This window comes from Mustela erminea, chromosome 15, assembly GCF_009829155.1.
Source record: "Mustela erminea isolate mMusErm1 chromosome 15, mMusErm1.Pri, whole genome shotgun sequence".
Classification (NCBI taxonomy): Eukaryota; Metazoa; Chordata; class Mammalia; order Carnivora; family Mustelidae; genus Mustela; species Mustela erminea.
Genome location: NC_045628.1, coordinates 34,096,823 through 34,120,200, shown reverse-complemented (window position 1 = coordinate 34,120,200; position 23,378 = coordinate 34,096,823). Strand labels below are relative to the sequence as shown.

Genomic DNA, 23,378 nt, shown 5'->3' with positions numbered 1-23,378 from the left:
TTTCCTATCATGTTTAGAGTCAGAATTCAGATGCTGTACAGTTTAAGCTACAGTACGCCTGGCCTATAACTTGGTTCAAGGCATTTATATTTATGTCATTTTGTCTGCTTCTTATACTAACAAGGTGGAAAAAGCTATCCCAGTCCCCCCCACAAGGTAAAATTCTGGGTTTTTTGGTCTATTGCTAGAGTTTTAAAAATAGGTTAGATAAATTACAGTACATTTAGGAATTAAGTGCACATGGAGACTTTTAGGAGATATTTTATGAAGAACACATTTAAATCCAAACAATATAAAATTTAATTTCTTAACCGGGGTGGGAGATAGTACAAAAATAGAGTATTAATTTTTTTCTAAGGCAGCATTTTAATTTATACAAGAAAGAGGCATATTAGTCCTATTTAAATTACATATTTTTCCAACCAAAAGGGATGAAATCTTTTCTCATGTTTATTAACCTTTGTGTCAAAATGGTTTGAATTTTGGCTAATCTCAGTGGAAACCTCTTTATTGTGTTCTGTTCTCAATGACTTTTTTTTTTTTTTAATTTGAAGTGTGACTTAAAGCAGTTGCCATTAATGAGAAAGTTAAACAATTTAAAATGTGAAATGTTTTAGAGGACAATAATTAGGTCCTTCATGTCTCTGTTGATACAAATTCTAACACTAGGTAGGCAATCAGTTAATACCAAGAAAGTCACTTTAAATGGAATAATGCTGTTACCCTAGAGAAGAGTGTACTCCCTTATAAAAAATTATTTTTACTCATTCTCGTGCTTTTTCTGTAGTCCGATATCACTCGGTAATTTGATTCTGACTTTACAGAGATGGAATATTCCATGAAAATTTTCCAAAGTGAATAAAATGTTGTCTAAACTGTCTTAATTTCAAGCTGTCCCTGACAGTTTGGCCGAACAACTGAATACAGATACTTCTTTTGCCGTGTCTTCCTGTGAACATTGCCCGAGTGATAGCTTCATATTTCTCTCATCTCATCATTCAGAAGCTATTTATCCATTTTTTTTTTCTTCCCATGGCCTCCTTTAAGCCTCCTCCCTGCCCCCACCCCCCCATCACTGAATGCCTGTTCAGCCCCCACACATTCAGGCGTATTTATTCCCGTAAAGATAGTGACACTTATGGTTTATTCTAAGACTAAATCTGTGTTGCCCAGTGACTAAGGGCTTAAGCATGCACACTGCTTCTACGCTTACCCTCCTACCTAACTTGACTACTCAACTTTCTTTCTTTCCCTCAGAATTCTCTGTTTTGGCATAGTTCAGTTAACATACCACTGCCAGGCCACTAATTGATTTCTGAAACCTGACATTTGTTTTTTGTTTTCTCCTATCTTCCCTAATGGTACCGCACTACTAAGCAGGAAGGAATGCAAAGAACTAGAAAGTTCAAAGTAATTGAGGATCTGTCCATTCACACTGCCTGGCATCATGCCAATGTAGAACCTGGAACATTTGAAAAATATTTATCAAGTTTTAACCCTTTTTGTTAAAGGTTGCTAAAGTCGGTGAATCAGGTTTGCAGCTGTAGCATGTGTGTTAACAGCAAGTAAGCTTGGTTGAACATGTTCTTTCTATGTTCAGAATCGCATGGCAAATGTCTCAGAAAAGGATTACTTTCCAATTTCCGTACTATTGTACAGTGCTAAGCTAGTTATTTTCTGTGAGATTGCAGAGCCTGGGATTTCAGAAAAACTATTACTTAAAAGTGGCAGTCCTGTTTTATGAATCCTTATGTCAAAAATGAAATTTAAATAAATGCTACTTATATTTGAACAAAAACATTCAACAATTGAATTCAGCTTTTCTAACATATATGTATCGAGAGCCCAGCCATAGCTAAGTTCATATCTTTATTCATTAGAAAAAAATGGAAATGTGGAAAAAAAGAACTGAACTGGACAAGTATTTTATTAAAAACTTATCAAATAGTTGGGTTTTATGTTGTTTAGCTACTGGGAAAGCATTTGTAAATGAAAGCATGTTAAAAAATGGTGTGAAATATAGAAACATTTCCAGTAAAATAACTGAATTTTATTGTAGTGAAAACAGGTTGAAATAATAGGCCACTGATGCTCCGATAAAGACAAAAGAAAAGGTCTAGAGGAGTGTAGAGGCAAATTAAAATATAAATAGATACTAAATTGTATTAAACCTAAGTTAAAAAGAATTTAGAACTTCCGTTAAGACTTATCTATATCACACTCAGGTTTGATCATGTTATCAGCATTATAACTGAAAATCTGTCAAAGTTCAATTTTTAAAAAATTAAATCCCAAGCCAATTCTATAATCTGTTTTTAAATTATTTAATTACATACTTGGGTTCAATCTTAGAGAAAATCAGGACAGCTTTTTTAAAGGTGAACGTGGATACCATGGGACTATTTGCTTAGGAAAAAATTAGCAAAAAGACTTATTAAATACTACTTTGGTAACATGAAGGTAGTCGTCAACCACTCTCTGAAAGAAGTGATCACGGCTATAAAGATGAATCATTTATTAACAAAAAGGAAATGAAAAGGAGAAAAAAATTTACAGCATAATTTTGTTCTCTAGTTATAAATACCTCTAATATTTCATGTGTATATTATTTTTTTAATCTACACACTGAAATGAGAGCCACACTTTTAAAGATCCACCTCTTTGAAGTGAACAGTTTTTCTAAGAGCTCATTTTTTAAAGCTGTTTTACTGGGAAGTGATGAGTAGGCTATTGCATATGTAAAATTGTCTAATAGTATAGTGTGCTGTCAACATATATACATATGTAGTAATATACCAGGTATTTTTATTGCAGTTTATTGTTCCGGCTTCTCAATTTGCCAGATAAAATCATATACAAGAACATTAAGGATTAGAGAAGTGTTTTCCTTAGGTGATTGCTGGCAAAACTTCACCTTCCCATTATAATGTAGTTAATGGATGGTAATATATTTGACTACTACTTTCCTACAAATTTAGATTCCCAGTTTTCAGAGCTCCTGCGCGTCTAATGTTTGGCTTCTGCGATTGTCTTTTCGTAGGAAAAGGTGCCATAGTGTTAGGTAAATGTGCTACGTTTCTGTTTTGTAAATATTAAACTCCTTTTTTTTTGAATATACAGTGCTAGCAAAAATCAGTCGAAGATGTAATCTCTATGTAAATACATCTGAACTAGTCAGTCGTTCGTGCTTAAATTAGCTTCCATGCTTCGGCTACAGTCAAAAGTGTAAATATTAAGAACTTCAAAATTCATATGGCCCACACCCCCCCCTCCATACACACATACGAGTTAGAATGTGTGTGGAAACTTCTTCTAACCACTTAAATACTGTAGGGGAAAACAAGCTTTTATCAAGGACTTCAAAAAGAAATCTTACCATTAAACCTTTTATTCACGACATTCCGGATTTGCTTTGCTAAATGGACATGTTCACTGCTGAAGAGACACAGACAAGAGAGCTGGTTTTAAATTTATCACACCGCCCCTCGTTTTCCGCTACAGAAAAGTACATTTTGTATATTTAAAAATACACACTCGTGAAACAAGTCTCTAAAAACCTTGGCGCCCCCACCTAGCTGCCTTCTGGATTTCAGCTTTTGAGTTTCAGGTCCTTGCACAACACCTAAGACGTGCAAAACTCTTTTTCTCCCTAATCCTGGCAGAGAACAGTCCGCAGAGATCTCCCTCCACGTCTCCACCCTAATTCCCTCTCTTCCTAGATTCCACCCGCTTCTCTCCTTTCCTCCGCCCCCGGCTCCGTCAGCCCAATCTGTCAGAGAAGTTGTGTACAAACTGCGCGGCCGCCCTGCGCGCGAAAGCTCGTGGCCCGAGAGGGCGGGTTAGCCCGGCGAAGGCGGGGCCTGGGTGAACTTCTCCCTTCTCATAGGCTGCCCACTCAGGCCCGGCCGGCCTCAGGGCTTCGGGATTCGCCGCAGCGCTGCCAGTCAGGTTGGTGGGCCACGCCCACCCGGAGTTGGGTAAAATAGAGGCGGGCGTCAAGTGTCAGTAGTCGCGGGGCAGGTACGCGCGCTCGCAGCTCGCTCACGGAGACAGACGGTGGCGGGAGCGGGCTCCGGCGAGTGAGAGAGCGCGGTGGGGCGGGGCGGGAGAAAGTGGCCGCCCGGAGGACGTTGGCGTTTACGCGTGTCGGAGCGGAAGAGTTTTGCTTTTCGTGCGCGCCTTCGAAAACCGCGCCTGCTGTTGGCTGAGGGGGTCCAGCCGGAGCCTCCCCTTCTCCGCCCGCGGCCCCGCGCCGAGCTCGCCGGCCCGAAGCAGCGTGGGCGAGGTGGAAGCGCGCCCGACCCGCGTCCCGCGCCCGGAGCCGCCCCCTGAGTGCCAATGGCCACGCGGGTGCTGACTATGAGCGCCCGCCTGGGACCCGTGCCCCAGCCGCCGGCCCCGCAGGACGAGCCCGTGTTCGCGCAGCTCAAGCCCGTGCTGGGTGCAGCGAACCCGGCCCGCGACGCGGCGCTCTTCCCCGGCGAGGAGCTGAAGCACCCGCACCACCACCCGCAGGCTCAGCCCGCGCCCCCGCAGCCGCCGCAGCCGGCGCCGCCGCCCGCCGCCGGCCCGCGGCTGCCCCCTGAGGAGCTGGTCCAGGTAGGAAGAGCCGCTCCCCTCCCTCCACCCCCCTCCCCGGGAGCTCGGGCGTGTCCCGCCGCTGCGACGCGCGGGCGACAGGGGCCGCTCCAGGCTGGGGCGTGCGTCGGGGCGCTCCGGGAGCCGGAGCTGGGTGGGCAGCCCCTCCCCGCCCTGCCCTGCCCTTCTGGCCTGGGCACCCGCAGTCCGCCGGGAGAAAGTAGGGGCACCGGAAGAGCGGGGGTCCCGGACGAATCTCGTCAGCCGCGTCCGGGAGAGGTTAGAGGCAAGTGGGTGCTAACACGCACCTTACTTCGTGCTTTCTTAGTTTGGGGGGATGGGACTTGGTACCTCCCATCCAACCTTACTTAAATTCCGTCTTCACCTTATCCTCCAGCCCCCTGGGAGGTTCCCCCACGTCGTCTCAGGTTAAGGGGAAACGCAAATCGGGGTGCTGGCGAGAGGCGCCTCGGGGTGCTGGCTTCGTATCTCTCGGCTCAGCTTGCTTTAGACGCGATCTGGGGCTGCCTTTGGGAAACGAGAGTTAGGAAAGCTAAGGTGGTATCCGAGCGTTTGTTTTTCCTTAAAAAGAAAGACCAAAAAAGACCGGGGGTGTTGTTTTCTTCGTGTGCGCGTAAATTTCCTCCCGGAGCCGCGTTGAAAGCTGGCAGTTGGCTTTTACACTTGCCCGGCAGCCGAATTAGAGCAACCGCCTGTTTCTTTCGCCCACGCAGGGAGTCATATAGCCCAGAAAAAACTTCCCGGGACTTTTAGCCTGTCCCAAGGAAAGAAAAAAAAAAAAAAATTGGAAACATACCCACATGCAAACAGCTGGAAGAGCTAAAATCAGAAACCACTAACCACCACGGGAGCGAAGTGCACGAAGGGGTTTAGTTCGGTTTATTTCGAGACGCTTCATTTAATAGCCCCTTGGTCTCTGGCGTATTTGCTACTGAGCTGCTAGTCCGGGTGGTCCGCGAGTTTCGTCGTGCTGCAAAAGGGCAGTGGCATTTGTCAGAGATGTGACTCACATGACGAGAGCGTTAATCTTTATTTTTGAAATCGTGTTTATCTGGGAAACCGTGTCTGCATCCACCCCGAATGATAGAGGAGGTCCGATATGAAACGCTTTTGAAACTCCGTAGTAGCCAAAAAATGACGACTCTTCACCAGTTTCGATGCCACGGTTAATAGTTTCATGAGCCATTCAGTTGGAGTGGGTTTTTCTTTTAAAATTTACTCTTCAGTGTTAAAAATTAAAATAGAAGTTCATGTTGTACTAGAATAGAAGAGAGCTGTAAAAAGACGGAGGGAGACTATTAGTTACAAGTTGGATTGTGTCCTAAAAAAAAAAAAAATCGCCACTTGGAAAAGATTAGTTATTTCAGGTTTGTCACTTTTCTTTTTGGTTTGAGGCGCAAGGATAAGGGATGATTGAGCTTTTTACAGAGTAAGGGGGAATGTAGCATTGGCCACTGAGGAGGACATGATAAATGTTTTGCTGATGACTGTGCTAAGGATACAGCAGCCTCTCCCCACCCACGGACTCCTTAGCACCACTCTACCAAGGGAGTGATTTTCCCCTAGGTAATTAAAGATCTGTTTTAGATAGGGATATGAATAGAACATTTCATTATCATATTAACCAATTACAGAATCTGCTGATTAAAATCAACATTTAGATCAAATGTTGAAAGTGAAGTTGCTTTGTTCTTTCAGTGGATACTGTGTTTTGCCCAAGACGGTTGTATTTAACTGTCCAGTGACCTATAAATGAGAAAAGGCACTGAAAGAGCCAAGGAATATGTTTTATATCAGATGTTTCAACAATATCTGTCCAGACAAAAACAAAACAAAACAACTCTGTGATAATATTTTTAAGGTTGGTTTGCTTAGGTTTTTGTTTGTTTAAACACACCTATATTAATATAAATGTGGCATGAACAGAATTGAGGTGGTTTGGCAGTATTACAATACTGTGTTTAAGTTCCAAACTCAACTGTGGTGGGGCCAGGGAATCCTGCTTGTCTGTGAGTTCTTAAACTTTATTTATTTAGATTTATTTTTATTATTATTATTACTAGAAAGGAATTTTTATTATTCGAACGGACTATGTATTATTGATTGGAAAAGAATATTTCTGTGTGCTGCTGCTTTTCCTTGATTTGTTTCTTTCACTTTTTGTTGGGGGCTGATTGTGGGAGCAGTTTACCAAATATACCTTATAGAGAGTTTCATAAGGCTTTTGGTAAACCAGGTTATTACACAGTTGACAAATATAATAAGTTTATAAGTGACACTTAGGAGTTTGCCCTAGTACTTTTCGCAGGTATTGTTGGGAATTTTCAGTAAGTTTGTCGTTACCCAGATAATGAGTTGGGTGGATTATGCATGTTTGTTTATCTCTTCTTTTGTAGACAAGATGTGAAATGGAGAAGTATCTGACACCTCAGCTTCCTCCAGTTTCTATAATTCCAGAGCATAAAAAGTATAGACGAGACAGTGCCTCAGTCATAGACCAGTTCTTCACTGACAGTGAAGGGTTACCTTACAGTATCAACATGAACGTCTTCCTCCCTGACATCACTCACCTGAGAACTGGCCTCTACAAATCCCAGAGACCGTGTGTAACACACATCAAGACAGAACCTGTTACCATTTTCAGCCACCAGAGTGAAACGACTGCCCCTCCTCCGGCCCCGACCCAGGCCCTCCCTGAGTTCACCAGTATATTCAGCTCACACCAGACCGCAGCTCCAGAGGTGAACAATATTTTCATCAAACAAGAACTTCCTACACCAGATCTTCATCTTTCTGTCCCTCCCCAGCAGGGCCACCTCTACCAGCTACTGAATACACCGGATCTAGATATGCCCAGTTCTACAAACCAGACAGCAGTAATGGACACTCTCAATGTTTCTATGTCAGCTGCCATGACAGGCCTTAACACACACACCTCTGCTGTTCCGCAGACTGCAATGAAACAGTTCCAGGGCATGCCCCCTTGCACATACACAATGCCAAGTCAGTTTCTGCCACAGCAGGCCACTTACTTTCCCCCGTCACCACCAAGCTCAGAGCCGGGAAGTCCAGATAGACAAGCAGAGATGCTCCAGAATCTGACCCCACCTCCATCCTATGCTGCTACAATTGCTTCTAAACTGGCAATTCACAATCCAAATTTACCTGCCACCCTGCCAGTTAACTCGCAAAGCATCCAGCCTGTCAGATACAATAGGAGGAGTAACCCGGATTTGGAGAAACGACGCATCCACTACTGTGATTACCCTGGTACGTGATATAACCGGGTTGAAGCAGCAATACCCAGTACCTGTGTTGAGAGAGAGAGAGTGTGTGTGTGTGTGTGTGTGTGCGCGCGCGTGCGCGCGTGCATGCATACCTTTTTTAATCTCAGATTTTAAATTTACGTAGGAAAGTAGTACCTGACAAGGAAAAAAACCACCTACTTGGTTCTTTTCGTATCTCAGTCTTTTTACTGTACCCTGAAATGTTTGTCTCTTGCTGGTTTTATGTATTTAAAAAAAAACAAAAAGCTAGAATATTCTGGAAAAAGGTTACTTTGGACTTCTTTATTTCTAATATTGAATAAAAATTAGAATTCTGTGTTATGCCAGAATTACTTGTGTAACGTATAAATTGGCGTTCTTAATTCTAAATTAAAGTAACCCAAAAAGAATTAGATAAGGTAGGGAAAATAAGGTGTGGTAATGAAGCGGGAGATTAAGTAGGCTGCTCTGTTGATGGTGTATTACAAGACTGTCTACAGAAAAGATTTAAGGATAGTTCTAATAGCATGTGAGCATATGCTCATTCTTGAATTGAGGATGGTGATGGCTTTATCTACAAGTTGCTGGCATAAGCTAGTTTATGATTAATACAGGGTGTAATTTATTGACTGTGGTACACGATAAAGCGTGATACACTAAATAAAAAAGCAAATGTACAGAAAATTGCAGTCATCTTGGATAAAGGTTTAAGGCTGTCAGCTCTAGAGCCATTAAAAGTTTTTAGATCACTGAAGTATATGTTAACTAGCATAAAGCACCTACTGTAATATAAACACGTATTTCCCATTTGTAGCTTACTTGCTTATCTGCATTTTCTGCTAAAGTGGTACATAAAGTAAATCACTTGATACTTTTAATAAGGTAACAGGGGGCACCCTTTAAAACTGACGCTTCAAATATTGATTTCTTCTTTAAAGCCCGATTTTAAACACTGAATCATCAAATGTAAAGATTTCAAAAGATCTCCGAAATGACAAGCTGTTCTTCCTCTCCTTTATTTCAGGCTGCACAAAAGTTTATACAAAGTCTTCTCATTTAAAAGCTCACCTGAGGACTCATACTGGTATGTAATTTTCTTGTTAATTCTGTGAGTTGTGTAAATAGTGTAAGTGGTATTCATCCTTTTAAAAGCCAACACGTGTTTGATCTCTTCTTTCTTCTGTCAACCTTTATTTTTTAATGGCCGACCTTTTCAGCACTGGCTTGGCTCAGAATTCAGTTCAGCGAAAAAGTCTAGTTGAAGGCTGATGTTCCCTTACTAAGGCCTTGCCATGTCACCTCAAGTAGAATGAATTGCCCAAAAACGTTAAACAACAATGTTTACTAATGGATTTTAATGGCACTGCTATTTCTGCCTTGAAGGAAAAAGAACGTAACTCATTTTCTTTCTTCCATAACAAATCAGTTGGCTTCTGAGGTATATTAAATGCTAAAACTTTTCCATTTAGCATGTAAAGCATAACTGCCTAATACATTATCTTTAATTTCACCTTTAACCTAAAATCTCTGTTCAGCATTTTTTCTGTGGTTGATGAAATGAAGGGCCGAAATTGTGGACTATTAAAATCAGGCCAAGATGGGGTCATGGTTTAAAAGTTAATTCTACACACTGTGCCAGCCCAGATTTGAGCTATTTAAGACTATCTTTATTCTAGTTTATATTTCGTCCTTGTTTAGAATGTGCTTTTATGTGGAGTCACTTTAATTTTACAAATACTTACTTTGTCAAATCTATACATTCACTTTGGAATGCTTTTTAATTATAAAACTATATTAGAAACCATTTTAGGACAAAACTACGTGGCATGCTTTTAAAAAGCTTCCAAATACCCAAAATATTTTCAAATACATAGATGGTTACTAACTGTGATTTTCCTAAAAGGCTGTCCCTGAAGGAAAGAACTTATATGAAATGATAGTGTTTTTTTCCCTCGGTAAATTCATCCTTACCTAAAGTTCAAAGAATAAGTTTGCTAATAAAAGCAATGACCTAGCAAAATGTTTTATTCCATCATTGCTATGGAAACCAAAGTATTCAACAGTTTCTTTGAATGGGTTGTTGGATTAGTGTGAGGACTTGAATCTCCCCAGGCTAGATGTTACTATGGAAATTGAGTTTTGATAAATGAAGTAGTTATCTCTAACTGCTGCATTAAAAAGTAAAAGCCTTTGAACAAAGGTCAGTGCTGAGATAGAACACTAGGAGGAATATGGCTGCAGACATTTTGTATGCATGTAAGGAAGTAATACTTGATATCTTAGTGATAAACACTCCTTATTAAAATCTAAGTAGTATTGGCATCAGGGTAGATTCCAGGACTTTCTGAGAAATTGCTTTTAAAGAAAAGATAGCTCAGGTATTTATCAGTGAAATGAATGGGTGGTTTTGGCCTGAAGTTTTTTAGCTATAAAGCGATTATATGAAAGGCATGATCCTACATAAGCAGGTCAAGTACAAATTATGTTTGTAGTTAAACAACCACTATAAGTATATAATAAACTCAGTCTAAAGTTTTCAAAATGCAAATGATGGCCAAGAAAACATTCCATGTAGAAATACTAAAATAGCTGTTAATAGAATAAACAGTTGTGTTAGGGAAGAAAACACTGAAAATGGGGTTGTACCTGAATTTTGACTAGTGGGAGTAGAAAGAAGTTTGAAACATTTGAACGATTAATTTTTTTTCTTCTTTGAAAGCCCTTGAAATGGGAATTACGAAGGAGGGAACATGTTTTTCATGAGGTTTAAAGTCTCCTAATAAAAAGAGTGCAATTGCATATCACACTGTAATCAACTGCTTATTGCAGGGATATAGTCAGCATATCTGAGTGGCCTTGAAACCCCTGTCAGGGGTTAGTGCTCTCAATACTTAATAGCTGGGATTCTGGAACTTGACCTGCTGGCAAAGAAATTTAATAGTGGGCTGTCTTAACAGTGATCATACTAATAAAATCAAACTAAAAAGAGGACTCAGGCCTAGTTTGGGTCCCATGCATCAACTTTCTCACCTGATCATACGTGTGGCCATCAACATCTAATGAATGAGACCATGTAATCCAGTTTAATAAAGTTTTGTTTGATACAGTCTCAAATGCCTTGTTGGGGGGAGGGTTTGTAGCTGACTTGTTCATCTGGCTAAACCCGTTCTTGGGTAATCATAGAGCATTGAGGTGGTTTTCTCCTCATTTCTAGTTTCTAGACACTGTCTTTTAAAATTACCTGTGCTTTCTCACTGCATCCTCCCTGTTTTTTTAATGAATGTATCTGAAGTGAGAATATCTTTGTTTTTGCCTCTTTCTCCCTTAAAGACCCAGGTATTTCTAAACAGCTTCACCTATTTAATAGCTGTTTAGTTTTGAATACAGGTTCCCCACTGTGCCCTCCATCCTGCTCCCACCCTGGACAGTTTATTAGGAGATTTAAAAAAAATCTATATGGGGATCTTGAATTTGATACACAAAATTGCTTTTTAAGGGATTGCCATTTTGCAGGCAGAATGTGAAAAGCCACCCTAGCATTTCCATGGAATATAATTGTAATTGCTTTAAAATGTCAAGTTACCTTATGTTTTAAAAATGATTTAAGCAATTAAAACAAACTACATCTGAATTCTATTTAATTGCTTATTCTGGAGTTTCAGACAGTAAGTGCTTCTTGACTTGCAAATTGAACATAAGGGAATGGTCTTTCCAAAACAAGACCTTTTTCTTGAAGATAACCAGTTTTCTTGAACCAGAAATTCCATGGCATCCTTCTAAGCATTTTTCTAAGTTTATACACTTGATTTCTCTCTTACTTATAAAGAATATACAGGTAGTACAAAGTTCTACGAATGGTCTCAGAAAACACCTGGAATGTACTTTTCCTGTATTTTAAGAAATGGTTATATTTCACTTACATGTCCATATATTATAGGTCTGTAGAGGTACCCCTTGTATGGGTGTGTGGGTGTTTGTGTTGGTTGTAATGTGTGTATACACATACCATGCCTCTGGTTAGAAATAATTATGGCTGCTTCTGGACAGTAGTGTCAGCTGGTATACTGTACTTTAAAAGCATGTAACTGCAAATGTTCTGCTGAAATTTATGTATGCCTTTTTGATGTATATAAGGGACTGTACTCACTGCCATCTAAAAATGCTCCTGAGCACTTTCTAAGGAAAAGATTTCAGTTAAGCATGTTGCTCTTACAAATCAGCTGAAGATGTAAAGTAATTCTAAGCACAGGCTTGAGGCCAACAAGGTAAAATACAATAGGGAAAGAAAGTTAAGGCTATAATATACAAAGAAAAATTTGCAAGAAACTGAAAATCTTTCTTTAACTGTTACTAGTTTCTTGGTGTGGCTGAAATACAGTTTTTACTTTGAGTTTGGAAATTTCTTTGAAAATAGTGTTCATGGTTTAGTAAAAAGTATTTTCCAAATACTTTTCTGAAACTAGTGAACTCACTCAGTACAGGTGTTTAAAATCTTAGTGCTTTCAGTCACATGAGTGGATATGTACTTAATCCTAAAGAATACCTGAAAGTGGTTGGGAAATTAGGGCAAGGAAACATTTTTAGACATTGAGCAGTCTCAGCTACCTGGAACGGGGCAGAAAATGAGCAATTGTGTGTGCATGGAAGTCTTTGAGCCACACACACACTTGGGTCAAGTATCCCTTAGACCGAGACTGTTTGTACAGGCCCTTACAACTTGCCAAGGGCTGACAAGGAGAGGACAATTTGAAATAACCCCCCAAAAGAAGATGGAAACTACAGTAACATAGGAACACAAAATGGATTCAGGGAGGCACTATACTGTTAGTGCTGCATTTTACAGTGAGCTGTTCGGGATGCTTTGTTTAATTAAGAAAAAAATGCACAGTACCTTTTGGAAAGATTTTTAGGCCAAGTCTTAAATTTTAAGGGGGTACATTCCCATATCCTGTTTCACTTAAGTAGAACACTTTATTTCCTAATGACACATTAATATTTTAGTATGCATACTTTTAAAATGTACAATCTCTTCTTGAGATGATTTTAGTTTCAGTTTAGGTACTAAACTCCTTACATAAATTTCCTGTCTAGTTCTTTATTCCATACTTACTTACTATGTATTTAATGTCTATTAGGTATAGATTGGCGTCTAAAAATACAAGAGTTGACAGGAATTTTCAATTCATGGTACTTGGCCACTAAAACCTTCAAAATGTTGAGAACATGAGTTACTCCTTCTTTGTGGAATTGTGGAAGGAAGGAAAGTATTAAAACAATTCACTTCCTTGAAAAATTATTTAGCATAAGTCTCTCCTCTCTAGATGAAGTAGGTAGTTAGATGGCCATAATGGAGATCATACAGTTTGGATCTAGAGTCAGTCCATTGGTGTTTTACTTGGTAACCTGTTTTATTGGTAGAGGTGGAAGAGTTGGGCAGGATGAAATTACTTAGGATCCAGTGGATTTTTTGAGTCTGTATTTGAAAATGTGCAGGTAAAAGTATCACATTTAGCTTATAATTTCAGATATTATTAAAATTCCTAAATTACTTTTATTTGCAGCTTTGAAATTTATTCTCTATTGACCATTTAAAGCTTACATAAGAAAAGTAGTGGCTTAAGAGACTTGCTACTTCAGACCCTTGGAAAAGGTATTTATGAGCATGAAAACTTAGAAACAATTTTTTTTTAATGACTCACTGGGAAAATTAAACTTTGCTTCTAGGACTTGTTCTTTTTATCTGAAAAACATTTACATAGGAAATTGATAAAACATTGTCTTGAGATGATAAGGCTTATCAAAGCTTAAGATGTATAATTTGATTAAGCAAAAATTTTGTGGAGAATCCAAAGAGAATCTCTCTCTTCCGTTTTGTTCTTAAACTAGTGGGAGAAAGGTAGTTCATAAGCAGATGAAATGGAATTGCTGAAGAAGGTCAGATAGAAATAAGCAGCTCTGAAGGTAGAGAGAATGTAATACACTTTTTTTAAATCTAATAATTTAATCATCCAAGATTTTTACTTTGACAGGTATTTTTAGTTCTATAGAATGTAGTAGCTGTTTACTTGATGACCTACATTTTTTTTTTCTGGTGGAAGGTTAGAAACAAAGTGATGTCCTACTTTAGTAAAAGTATCTCTCTAGCACTATTCCTATTCTATCAGCCTGTATTATTTATACTCAAGGACCTTTAAATCTGATAGGGGAAGTTAGCTGTTCTAGAAGTGCACATTTAGGTAACTTAGAATAAAACAGAATAATGTTTCTTTCTGACTACTTTATAAATACAGACCTTTTAAGAGTTGGGAGAAAACGTGTCAAGTCAAGGTAGCCACAGTAAATGCATTAGAGGAAAGGCTATCCTAGTACTCATTCAGTGCTAGAAAAGTTAAAATACAGAATTTGTTTGTTTTGGTTTAAAGGGGGAAGGTAAAATCTTTCATTAACTTTTTTGAAAAAGTTTAGGTTCTTAAAGTGAATCTGAGTGTCATCTTTTTGTCAGTAGACTCAAGAATTGGTATTTCATTAACACAGCAAGGATTTTTCAATGTTTTTGTGGGGAACCCTTAGGAGATGTGCAGAAACTTGGGGGCCTAGAGAGTCGCTCAGGGAGGAGACTGCAAATGTAACCTCTGACTGCAGTTTGGATTTGTCAGGTCACTGTTTTTTTTAGCCCCAGAAGTCCCTTTGTTGTTTTAGACCAGCAGTAGGAGCTTCAGAACTCCTTCGTTTTCATCAATTCTAGTCCATTTCTGTAAAGGAGCACTTGTTTTATCCTTGCACCATTCTCTACATGATGGATAATAAATGGATTCCTTGCTAAATGGATTCTGAACATGTCCTAAAAGCACTAAACACACATTTAGTGAGATAATAGAACCAGGGAGTTGGTGGCGGTGGCGGGTGGGGGTAGACAATCTGACAGTTGGGTAGATTCCACCAGGTGCTTTCCTGTCTCTTAATAATACCTTACTTTTTTTTTTTTCAAGATTTTATTTATTTATTTGACAGAGATCACAAGTAGGCAGAGAGGCAGTCAGAGAGAGGGAGGGAAGCAGGCTCCCCGCTGAGCAGAGAGCTGATGCGGGGCTCGATCCCAGGATCAGGACTCGAGCTGAAGCCAGAGGTTTTAACCTACTGAGCCCCCCAGGTGCCCCCCTTACCTTCTTTTCATGGATGAAAAAATCAGAATTAGTCAGGCTTGGGCCAAACATGGGATTGTTCCAAAGATGCATTATGAGAAGTGTGGCATTGCAGCTGGAGCAGAAGATAGTCTGTCCTTGAGGAACTTCCAAAGCTAGTTAAGGAGGCAAAACACAGCTGTTTGAACCCTCTTAAAAGCAGTATATGTGCAAGTGCAAACCAGTCATTCAGAACGAATGTAAGTGGTACTATAGGGGGATACAGAGAAATGGAATGATCTCTCCTGGCCTGTCAGAGGTTTTCTGGAAGTGTTAAGGTGAATCAGATTTCAAAGAACGGGTAAGCATATGAACTGACCACAAATTGGCAGGGAGAAAGAAGGAATTTCTTGTATTTCCTTTGAATTAATCAGTTTCCTGAAAAAGGGTGCATTATTGACAGGATACTGTTTATCTAGTAAATACTAGTTGCATTTTGCAAATAGAGATAATACTAATCTTCTAAATGAACTCTTCTGTTACAAGTGTAGGAGATGTGCTTTTAATAATATGAGTTTTAATGAAAAGATTTTTTAAATGGAAAATTACTGGCATAGCTACATAAAAATACAAATTAATGAGCCCAAATTATACTACCTTATCTTCTTTCTAGTTACTATTATTTCCCCAATAATTTCTTTAATCTTTTGATTGTTTTCCCATTTTTCACCTTTTCTTAGAATATATAGAGACTGTTTCAAGACTCAATTCCCTAAGTGTCTAATGATGTCTAGTAATGTTTTAAATCTAACAATGTAAAAAGTATAATTATTAAATTACATAAAAACATTTTCCTTCTGAAATAAGAGCTGATTTAAGTACCAACTACTAAAATAATTTATTCCACTTCAGCTGTTTGCATTATTTTGTTTTCTCAGAATGGGAAATGGATTTTAAGTTGAGGCCAGTGACTTAAGTCTTTTTTTTTTTTTTTTTTAAAGAGAGAATTAAGATTACGTCTTAATTTTGTTTTTCAAGTCATTTAGTGCAGATTACTCGTTTACTAAATACTGGTTTTTTAAATTCTGGTAGTCTCTGTTGGATACAATTGATTGAATTACCTTTTAGTTATCAGGCAGGAGATAGTACAATTTCCTGGTAATAAACTTCTAAAAAGTTATCTAAAATAGCTATTCTGAGCAATATTTCCATGTATGATATTTTTCTTTTGTTAGAAGAATGTGTGTGGAACGTTCTAGGAAAAGACCTTGGTGTAGGAGTCTATTGAATATGTTCAGCAGAGCAGAGAAACCTCCCATTCTGTTGTGGTAGGTTCAGAAGTCATTTTTTACCTGTTTATCAGAGGGAAAAAATGAGGATTTTTTTAGTCCATTGCTAAAGATTTCAGGTACATTGTAAACATGTTCTGTTAACCCCCTGAAATTCATTTGTAAAGGGAAACGATCATGAGGTGATATCTGAGGGATTGTCAGAACAGTTCTCTGGACCCCACTGGTCCTGAGAGGTGGGTCTTCACTGGAGGCTGTTCATGTATGCCCTGTGCTTCCCACCATCGGCCTGTTCTGAGTCCATTAATCTGTTCCATAACTGACCTTCCTCAAGTGGCTTTAGAATCTTTAAATAAATTTGAACAAAAAGTGTTCTTAAATTGTTCGTATAGAGTTAATGGAGTGTTTGCTAATGGAGAGCTTAAGTAGGATGCTAAGGAAAAGTGGCAGGCCCAGATTCTTAATCTGGAGCTCATTGTTTCACTTCCAACTCATGAGTTGCTGTGAGGTTTAAGTGAAATAATGAGAAATACCTGGTTCTGCAGTTTGTACTCAATGAACGTTTGTGTCTGTTCCCTTCTTTCCCTGGTAGTGCTTTGCTTCCCATTTTTATGAAATATATTCATTGTTCTTCTCAGTACTGAAAGTGTGTATATTGAGCTTGAATAATTTCTAAAAAAGATAAGGGATTCCTAGCAAAAATACTTATAGTTAATTTTAAAGTAGAAGAAAAGACTTTTTTTGAGATTAAGTTGAAGCTTGTTTTCAATGCTGTTCAAACTTGTCACTTTTTCTTTTTGCCTTTGGAAAGTTTCACATTAACAGCATGAGAACTTAAAAATACAGTTGATGTTGAAAGAGCTTAACTAAATATTTTAAATTGGTGGTATTGGAAAGAGATTCTGTAAAAATCCAATTAAACTTTTGAAAGCTCTATCCTGTTGAAATAACTTAAAGGAAGTCAGTTTGGTTTCCCAGAAGTACTGTGCATAGTGTTTCTGGCTGAGGAAGAAAGGCCCGAACTACTATTTGGCCAGAAATTGGGTACCAGCTTCCTCTATGATGTTTTACTTGAGCCGTGTTGACACTTGAATAAATCCCATAGAAACTGCCCCAAGTGGGGAATAGTTGTCCTTGCTTTTATAGTAAAGACTTGGCCCTGTAACTAATGTCCCCACACACTGGTAGTATTCTTGGCTGAATAATCTATAGATGTGCATAAATTGAGAGCAAAACCCCAAATGTTTTAGGAACTTTAATGGTTACCGTTTTTCAACCAATCAGTAAAGTAAACTTTAAAAAATATTGGTGCAGTTTATTGCTTCATAGCCAATAAAAATAGTGAACAAAAAGAGTCTAGTGTCCCTTGTTTCTTAAATAAACTCTGAAAATTCAGTTCTCTTGCTATTTAATTATTAAATGCAAAAAACTAGAATGATTTCTTTTAAAATTGGAGCACTTTATGAATTTTTTTCCTTGCCTCAGACATCAGAAGTAACTTGCTCTTTCCATTAATTGACAGTGAAGTATTTAACCAACATGTTTGTTTCTGCGATTTATTTTTCACAAGGAACAAAAACAAATGCTTGTGCAAAAGTTAACTTTTTTCGCTTTGATTTACAAGAGTGCGTGCTAGTATTAAATAATATGAACACAAATTGAGAGAAGAGTTTACTGCAGTTACTTAAAACGTTTGAGTGTGTTTTATAGAATTTATACTGGAAAAAAAAAACTTCAGGAATTGAGACAATATATTTTAAAAGAAAATTTTTTAAAAATGACGGATTTCTGTATTGGTTCAGAGCCAGAGGAGAGGAGAGAGGAAAGATTTTTGGGGATGCATACCGTAGAAGTTGAAAGAAAAATCTAGGAGATAACAGGTATAAATTTGGAAGGGCTATTCTGCCCCTTTGTCCTTATGGGATTTTAAGAGTCAGAGTAGTTACCAGGACAGCAAAAATAAATTAACTACAAGCTGTAGAAATCTCAGTTGTTGTGTACAGTGTCTTGTAAAATGTGGACTCAGTTGAGTAATCTTAAAACTTCTGAACATGATACTGCTAAATGAGACAGAAAGGTGGTTGGGTTTCATTGTACTAAGTAGAGTGTTCAAAGTGACTTGGAGGCTCTTCTCTTTCACAAGAAACCACGTTTTAAGGAATTCAGGAGTGTGACTATTTACAGTTCTAAAAGGTATCCAAATAAAACTGGGCAGTAAGCCAACAGTAGTACTTTAATAAGAAAATTTATCTCAAAACTTTGAAATTCATAGAAAATTCTAACATAAGGGAGCTTAAATAATAGCAGTAAAACTTCCTTAGGTTTTGGGATTTATTTAGGGGAATACCTGATCTCAGTTTAAATAGGGTTAATTAATTCTTACACTGGGAGTTAAGACTGCATTATCAATATTAAGTGGATTTGAAAGATTAGCAACTAGCAGACTTCAGACAACATTAAGAATATTACAAATTGTGGTGGGATTGTGGCCTAAATGTCAGTTTACCAGAGTTAGAAAGTGCTGTGAAAGAATAAGGAGATTGATTGATTAGAGACTTTTAAAACAGGTATAATGCTTGTTAAACTCCATGAGACCAGGCATTTTTGTTCCGTTGACCACTGTGTCCCACATACTCAGGACAGTGCCTGGCAGGTCATAGACACAGGGCAGATAAATGTCTGTATCCGCAAATGTTAGAAGTATTACAGTTCCATGATTCTTCACCAAAGTGAGGTTATTGGTATCAGACTTTGTGATCTGGTTGAGGAATTTATTAAATACAAGATGCATAAAGCTTCAAGACTAATTAAACTTTAATATGTTCTAGCTTTATTTTGGTTTTATCTGACTGAACAATGGGAAGGTGTGAATGTGTGTTTGCTGTAGTGAATTTCGAAGAGTGAGTGCCCCTTCATCCATTTTGGAGGCCCTGTGTTCAGACAGCTAACTTGTTCATATGAAGGTTCATCTAGCTAATCCAGAAATTGGACCCCATTTGAAAAGGATTGCAGTTGTGTGGTACATTGGGTTTGTGGTATTGGTGATTTGAGCAGCCTCGGAATGTTTTCCTTCCTTGGCTGGCAGAGCCATTAGTCCTGTGCTTGTGTAACTTGGGTTTGTTGGTGTAGAAGTTGAGTTCCCACAGCGGTGATAAAGCCCCCTGAGGGCATCTAGTCATTTCATGGATTTATATGTTTGGAAACAGTACATAACAAGTAAGTACCCATTCGTCTTGCACATTAGGAATCACAATTTTTCTGCTTGTGAGAAGCCCAGATACATCTATCTTTCTATAGATGTATCTACAGTATTAGGTTGAATACTACCTAGGAAAGACTGGCTCTCTTTACTAGGTTCTTGAGGAAGTCTAGATCCTCATGGAATTTATGAACCTTCCTTCTCTTGGACCATGATTTTTTTTTTTTTAAGACTTGTCCTTCTCAGGCAGTGTTGCAACGTTTATCTTGCAAGCAGGCCCCCCTCACCACCTCTTGGTCCGTTGTCACAGGTGAGAAGCCGTACAAGTGCACCTGGGAGGGCTGTGACTGGAGGTTCGCGCGCTCGGACGAGCTGACCCGCCACTACCGGAAGCACACCGGGGCCAAGCCATTCCAGTGCGGGGTGTGCAACCGCAGCTTCTCCCGCTCCGACCACCTGGCCCTGCACATGAAGAGGCACCAGAACTGAGAGCCCCGCTGTGGCCTGCCGTGCCTATGCAATTCACACTGACGTTCTGCAGTTCCTTTGGCAAAGTTTTAAACTACAAACTTAACGTATATATATAAAAAAAGAAAAAGAAAACAAAAAACTGGAAATGTATATTTTGTATATTTGAGAAAACAGGGAATACCTTGTATGAATACCAAAGTGTTTGGTCCTTTTGAGAATCTGGAATGCTTGCTATAGTGTATATGGCTTTACTCAAGCAGATTTCATCTCCTGACAGGCAGCCACATCTCAGTTGTGGGTAGGGGGGTGGGGGTGCAGGGTGTGTTTGCAGTGTTTCTACCTAAGCACCATCATTTAATGTGACAGTGTTTAGTAAACAAGTCAGTTGGCAGGCACAGGAAGAAGGTTGGATTGTATGTCAAGATTTTACTTGACATAAGTAGTTTATTTTTTTTTCAATAATAGATAATTCCTTAGAGGTGCGCATTGTACCTGGCAATTCACAAATAGCCATTGAACAAATGTGTTTTTCTGTTTGTTTTTATATGAGTTGCCTATATTTGCTATTCAAAATTTTGTAAATACGCAAATCAGCTTTATAGGTTTATTACAAATTTTCTAAGATTCTTTTGGGGGAAAATCATAATTCTGTTTGAAAAAAAAAATGAATACATTTACAGTTAGAATTTGTGGTAAAATACCTCTTCAAACCTCACCAAATTCATTTCTTTAGGAGGAAGAAATCATTCAAATGAACTTAAAAAGCAGATTCCATGCACTGATGAAAATAGGATTACTTTAAATATGAAAGTCGTTTTATATGAATTGAGAACTCCAGAGCTTAAAGATAAAATACGTAAAAGTGAAAACCTCTAACAATAAGCTAAGCAGTATCGTTTTAAAAAAGGAGGACTTGCAGCTCTCACGTGGCAATGCTGAATTCATGATGCAGTTTTCACATACTGGAATGTTAGCTTATGCAGTACTGTTGGTTAAACGACAATTTATATGGATTTTGCATGTAATATACAGTGAGACACAGTAATTTTACCTAAATTACAGTGCAGTTTAGTTATAATCATTGTTAATACTGACTCAGTGTCTGCCTTTAATTATTAAATGACATGTTGAAAGCGTAAGGAAGCAAGTGCTACATATATGCAATATAATAGTAATGTGATGCTGATGCTGTTAACCAAAGGGCAGAATAAATAAGCAAAATGCCAAAAGGGGTCTTAATTGAAAATGGAAACTTAATTTTGTTTTTAAAATATTGTTTATCTTTATTTATTTTGTGGTAATATAGTAAGTTTTTTTTAGAAAATTTTCATAACTTGATAAATTATAGTTTTGTTCGTTAGAAAAGTTGCTCTTAAAACGTGTAAATAGATGACAAACGGTGTAAATATTTTGTAAGGCTTCAAAATGTTTATACGTGGAACATGCCTACATACAAAGCATAAATTGGTTGCTGTTTTGCTTCTTTTCCCCTCTTATTTTTGTATTGTGGTCATTTCCTATGCAAATAATGGAGCAAACAGCTGTATAGTTGTAGAATTTTTTGAGAGAATGAGATGTTTATATATTAACGACAATTTTTTTTGGAAAATAAAAAGTGCCTAAAAGATTCATGTTTTGCCTGCCTTCTTCACCTACAACAGCAAAAACAGCAAATTCCAATCCCACATTGGGGGATAAAAGAAAAACAATTCCCACATTGAACCAAAGCTACCTTTGTTTAAAACAAAAAAAGGGGGGGGTTGTTTTAGAAATACTATTAAAGTATAAAGGGAGATACATAAATTTCATGAATGCTGATCCCCCCACCCTTCACCACAGACACGTTACTGCATTAGCCTTTTCAAGGTTATTTGTTGAGGTAATGGCATATGCTTTGAAGATTGTGTTTGAGAGAAGGAGCAAGGGGGAGGGGCAGAGGGAGAGGGCTGAGCAGGAAGCCTCATCTGAGCCAAAGGCAGGAGTCCCCCAGGTCACTGCATATGCTAGTTACATTGTCTGAGGTAAATAAAACAAATTGGGCTTTTAACCTTTTTTCCCCCTTTTTAGGAGACAAAAAGATAAAATTAATCCAGTACAAACAGGCACACGTAGGGCTTGGTTTTTAATACCATTTTCCAGCGAAAAAGATGGGGCTCCTTAGAGAAATGTTTGATATTCCAGGACCGGGTTAGCAAATTGATAAAAATAAGCCTAGAGCAACTGACAGCACCAGAAAGGAAGTCACTGAAATCCTGCGATGATGGAGGTATCAGAGCAACAATGAAAGGTAGGACTGAGTTACAACCCAGAGCGTAAAACAGCCATGAGCCCATACAGAAATAACTGAATGAATGGGAGAGAGGAGACAGTGCAGAATTCCAAACAATCTTCGCAGATACTTGATCCTGAGAAGTAAAACATAACTCCCCACTCAAAGTGCATGTTGCCCAGAAGGCAATGGCCAAGAGCAGGAACTACAGTTCAGAAACCTGCCTAACCACACCCAACAGCCTCAGCCAGGTGGTCGGTCAAGGTCCACGTAGACAGCGACAAGTAATGTCGATTGTACAGACCCTTGATGTGATGAGAATGGAACTTTGCCTCTGTTGTCTACTCCTAGAAACACACAATCAGAGAAAGCACAATTGAGGCACATTACAAAATACCAATACTCAAACCGCCAAGGTCTTGCAAACCAAGAAAATGTGAGAAACTGTCACGGATGAAAGGAATCCAAGGGGACATAATTATGTATAATGTAAACTAATGGATTCTTAAACAGAAAAAGGACATAGGGAAAACTGAGGCAATCTGAGTATAGAATATAGTTAATGTTTGAACAACATTGGTTCATCATGACAAAACGTATCCTACTAATGGAAGATGTTAATGGGGGAACCTGGTGGTGGGGTTTACGGGAATTTCTGTATTTGAAGTAATTCTATGATCTAAAATGGGAATAAAACATTTTTAGAAAAGTGAAGGAAAAAATCTGTCATTATTACATATGTTCGGTAAATGAGAAAATCCCTGATGTTGGAGCTAAAGTGAAAACTCGAGTTATATAATTTGGCATCAGTTTATTCAGCTTCTCATCATTTGACTTCCCCATTCTTCTCTGTCATTCAAGTAGTTCACGAACACTGCACGATTCATTGTCGAACCAGAGCTGCTCATTTCTTTCATGAGGGAAAAAACAGTTTCTTTGGCTTAAATTTACTTCCAGAAATTGAGATACTAAGGCTGCAGGCTTCCTGAAGCAAAGACAACTCCCTGTGTCTAGAAATAAGAGTTGTATCAGTATTTGGTTGTAATTGATAATTGGATGAACGCATAAGTTTTCTTGTAAGTAGAAACCAGTCTTGCTTTGGCTCCCAGCACTTAATTGTCTTTAGCTTCCTAACACAGGGGATGGCTGTTTCCAGTTTTCTTT

At 38.6% G+C, this 23,378-nt stretch overlaps 1 protein-coding gene across 4 annotated transcripts; it reads left to right on the top strand.

Moving 5' to 3' along the window:
* Positions 1–21,574, top strand: KLF5 (Kruppel like factor 5). 4 transcript variants are annotated; one of them, XM_032314786.1, is made up of 4 exons: positions 1–156; positions 6,996–7,869; positions 8,890–8,949; positions 19,785–21,574. In XM_032314786.1, the coding sequence occupies exons 2-4, from the start codon at positions 7,008–7,010 to the stop codon at positions 19,961–19,963; spliced, it is 1,101 nt and encodes a 366-aa protein (XP_032170677.1). In that variant the 5' UTR covers positions 1–156; positions 6,996–7,007; the 3' UTR covers positions 19,964–21,574. The 4 variants fall into 4 exon arrangements, with proteins under 4 accessions (XP_032170677.1, XP_032170675.1, XP_032170678.1 ...); XM_032314784.1 differs by lacking the exon at positions 1–156 and adding an exon at positions 3,991–4,599; XM_032314787.1 differs by lacking the exon at positions 1–156 and adding an exon at positions 4,624–4,857.
* The last annotated feature ends 1,804 nt before the right edge of the window (positions 21,575–23,378 follow it).